We start from the raw sequence: 4390 nt of genomic DNA on the forward strand, positions 1-4390 counted from the left end.
GCCCCCCAGGGCAGCAGCTCCAGAGCCCGAACGCTGGGACGCTGGGTTGCAACTCCAGCTCCCTCGCTGTTAGCTGTGTGACCCTCTCACTGCCTCCGGGTCCCTGTCTGCAAAGTGGAAATAATAACAGTACCTCACTCACAGTGTTGTTCTAAGAATTAAAGGACTGCAAGATATACAAAGCACCTACTGCAGTCTCCGGCACACGGTAACACAGTACGCAATTTTAAAAAAGCAAAACCTTTAACTAGGGACTTCCCTGGTGGCACAGTGGTTAAGAATCCGCCTGCCAATGCAGGGGACACGGGTTCGGTCGCTGGTCCGGGAAGATCCCACATGCCGCAGAGCAACTAAGCCCGTGCACCACAACTACTGAGTCTACGCTCTAGAGCCCAAGAGCCACAACTACTGAAGCCCACGCACAACAACTACTGAAGCCCGTGCACCTAGAGCCTGTGCTCCGCAACAAGAGACGACACCGCAATGAGAAGCCTGCGCACCGCAACAAAGAGTAGCCCCCGCTCGCTGCAACTAGAGAAAGCCCGCGCAGCAATGAAGACCCAACGCAGCCAAAAATAATAAATAAAAAAAATTAAAAATAAAAATAAACCTTTAACTGCTATTACTGCTGCTGGAGGTGACCCCTCTGTCCTCCATTACCTTACTTTATCTGTCCAATCTTGTGCCAACACTTTCTGTCTTACCTGATTTAGGTCCCTGTCTTAGCTCCTTTACTAGACTGAACATCCTGGTAAGCGTTTCGCTTGGTAAACAAGAGAGGCGATACAGAGCCACTGAATGCATGAAGCTCCAGGAAGCAGTTCAGACCCCACACCACCCAATCCACGGGCACAAGCCCTGCGGCAGAGAAGCACTGGTCCTCCTGCTCCCAGCCCGCCCCCAATACTCTGGGTGCAATTAACTAACTACTCACCAATCTTTTCATCTAAATGAATCCAAACTTTACTCCTGGAAAAGGACGATCTGAAAACGTTTTCCGGCCAACACAAGGAGAGCTGTGCACGTCTGCAGAGCACCATGGACCTGGCTCGGGGACTCCCCATAGGCGACAGCCATTAGGACAGGACCACTTGAAACTTGTTTCAGAGGAGAGAGTCGGACGGCACGAGGAAGCATTCTGCCTTCCTCCACGCTTCTCGGCCCTCACACTGCGGCCCGTCCTGGCTCTGAGCCGTGCCCTCCACTCGGGAGCCACCTCCCAGGACCACGGGCAGCGTGGATGCAGGGAAGGCACGGTGACCACACCAGATGGAGCTTAGCCACCGGCTTGCGATGGGCAGACCATGCGTTTGACCGAACAAGGCCGGGGAGCTCGAGTGAGGCCAGGCATGAGGTGGGGTAATCGCGGCTCTACGGACCCCCAGACGGTGAGCCTGAGGCTCTGCAGCTCAGGACACCTTGGTGGGTGTGTTATCGCTACAGAAGGGGCCCTCCGAGCAGCTTTTTAATATCTGTATCCTGGGGCCTGGTACCCAATACGCACTCAAAACGCCTGCTGAAATGGACTGAGGGAATGGTTTAGGTAGAAGCCGCAGAAGCTGCTGAGTGAGGAAAATGAGGTCCAGAGGGACTAACAGTTGTGGTCAGCTATAGAATGTGGCCTTTGATGCCACCCACCCAGGACAGGGCTCCATCCTGGGCCCAAACCCAACTTGCCCCTGTTCCCCGCAGCCACCTCTGCTCCACGCGGACCGGGGACCACTGAGGTGCTCACACCCCCTGCCTGCCTCCTCCACCTGTCCCCAGGCACAGGGGGCCTCTTCTCTGCCGGTGCAGTTCCCACCCATCCTCACCAACAGCCCTCAGACTCCAAAACGCCAGGCGCAGGCCGCAGCTCCTCTGGGCGCAGTGGTCTCCTGACAGCACTCACTGTCCCCACGAGGCAACTGAGCACAGGCACTGCGTGGCCTTCTGTTAGTCGTCATTGTCCCACGCATCTCTGTTCCCTTTCCTGACCCCATCAACCCCCTGAGCACCGGGACGGCTATGAAATCCCAGCTCCCTCTGAGCGGCTAAGCCATCCTTCCACCTCGCTGAGCCTCAATTTCCTCATCTCTAAAGTGGGAAGGACAATAAAGCTTCCTTCACAGCGCAGCCGTAAGGAGCAAGTGATGGCTGTAGAACTGCTTCGCGTGAGGTATACCTCTGCCCTCAATCATTAGCTTTGTTGCTGTTGTTTTATTTCTGCACCCCCTCCCTCCCACCAACCCCCGGCACATACTTTCAAAAGAACACTAGCAGCACTAAATGTCGCGAGAGTCACTTTTACGCTGTCACAACAGCACAGAAGACACATTACAAACTCACTCTGGCCTATAATCATTTATCTGAACTGAGCTGTGAAATTACCGAGGTCTTGCCTGCTGGCTAACTGGCAATGAGGAGGCTCCATCCTCTTCATGGTCAAGTGTTTTGTCCACGGGACGGTGGACGCGGGGCCTGTTCACAAATGGGCCCGCTGTCCCACACAGCCTCTCCAGTGTGGGGATGAATCAATCTCCGCCCCCCACCAAGCAAACTAAGGCTCAGAAGGGCTGCACAATCTTCTCGGGTCCCACAGTTGAACTGGGGGAAGCAAAATTTAACTCAGGTCTTCCTGAGAGAAGCATCATGCTCTTTCCCCTTGCTATATACCTGTACATCCCTTACGTCTGTATGTTTTAAAGTCCCCTTTAACTTATACCCCTCATCAACTACCTTGGCATTTCAAAGGTAGTAACAGTGCCTCCTACTGTAAAGGAGACAGAAAAGAAAAATAAAAAAAATTCCCCAAGTTTACTGGCTCCCTCTCATAGCTGACTGGAATTCAATACCCAACTGAGAAACGAGTTTCTGGAACATGGATGCAGTGGAAGAGCAGCTGAGGAAGAAGAACGGGGTTGGGAACCTCGAGAAAGGTGGGGAGACACTCTCCAGGGCCCTGTGCTCATCACCCCTTATCAGAGACCCTACACCACAGAGAAAAGAAAGCTCCCAAATGCCAGTTAGCCAACGGGAGAGGCCTCAATAATTTCACAGGCCCCACTAAAGGCTGAAAAGCTGGAAATTTATAAGTAAAGCAGGAAATAAATAACTACAGCCTAATCCACCCAGGCCCATAAGGACTCCAAAGGTCCGTGCTCATGAAAGACATTTCACCAGTCCTTCCACCAACCAGGAGGAACCCAGTTTTAAAAGAAACCAATCAACATTCTAGACTGATCACACCTGGCATGAGCGCCCACCTTGGGTGAAAAGGCACGCTGCTTGTTCAGTAAGGAAATTCCATAGGGCGGGCCCTCTGGTGGTCCGTCACCTGCACCTCGGGCTTTCCGAGCCCCCCACAGGATTAGGACTGCCGAGTAACCCTCTATCTGCCACCGAAGGGTTCACCGCTGGCAGACGCAAGAGCGCAGGGAAGCGGTAGTCACCATGCAGACAGCAGCATCACGGACATCAGGACCCCGCCTCTGACAGACGGAACTCCAGACCCGACAGAGCAGCGACTCGCACAAGGTCACGGGGAGAGTCGGCGGCAAGGCTCCCTGGCCGGCGCTCCGGTCGTTAGCCGGCACGGCCGCCCCCGCCCCCGACAGCCTCCCCAGGAGCGCGCCCGACCTCCCGCTCCCCACCGAGGGCGGCTCCGCCGGGCGGGCCCAGGGCAGAGAGCCCTCTGGGAAAGCGGCGGCCGGGCCGGGGCGGAGGACTGGGCCCGACCGCGCAGGGACGCGCGGAGCACCGCCCAGGCCTCGGGGCGCCGCCGTGGGGGCCTTACCGAGGCACTGCCCCACCGGCGTGCTGAACGGGTTCCCCAGGAGGAACTCCATCTTGGGCGGACGGCTCGGCAGCAGCCCGCCCCCGTCAGCCGCCGGCTCTCCGCGTCCCCAGCGGCGCTCCCTGCCTGACTGACACTTGCCCCGGCCCCACCCTCGGGAACGCCGGTGCCTGCCCCTGGCCCCGCCCCACCGGCGTCTATTGAGCGATGGCTGCCCTGCCCTCTTCCAATTGGCCCCCACAGCTCCTTCCGTGAAGTCACGCCCACCTCGCGGCGTCCGATTGGGCGGGGCGGTGACCTAGGTCACAGGAATCTCCGTCACCTCCCCTGGCCCGCCTCCCAACGTGAGTCTGTGTATTTTGATTCATTTATGTATTGGTCAATCCAGGGAGTCCTTAATATTATTAGACAAGAGTCGAGTCAGTCACTCAAGAGGGGGGCGGGGGAGGGGCGGAGCTAATAAGTTCCCCGCCCATGGAAAGTGCTGATTGGACAAGCATTTGTTTTCCCTACGGCTAGTTGGTTCTGGGAGGCCCCGCCCATAAATGTGATCACGTGGTCGTCAACTTTAACCCAGGATGTCTACTCCCTGACTTCCCCCTAGCAAAGGAGCGC

General features: G+C 56.5%; 1 protein-coding gene across 7 annotated transcripts in view; it reads right to left on the reverse strand.

The window, feature by feature from the left end:
* The window catches only part of TOM1L2 (target of myb1 like 2 membrane trafficking protein), an 84043-nt gene extending 80146 nt beyond the window's left edge, over positions 1-3897 (reverse strand). For all 7 annotated transcript variants that reach the window (XM_082605322.1, XM_082605321.1, XM_082605326.1 and 4 more), the window contains exon 1: positions 3776-3897. In XM_082605322.1, coding sequence (XP_082461448.1) covers positions 3776-3827 — 52 coding nt within the window. In that variant the 5' untranslated portion in view covers positions 3828-3897. The remainder of the gene's footprint in view (positions 1-3775) is intronic.
* Positions 3898-4390: the final 493 nt, after the last annotated feature.

This window comes from Mesoplodon mirus (genome assembly GCF_964341445.2).
Source record: "Mesoplodon mirus genome assembly, chromosome: 18".
Lineage (NCBI taxonomy): Eukaryota > Metazoa > Chordata > Mammalia > Artiodactyla > Ziphiidae > Mesoplodon > Mesoplodon mirus.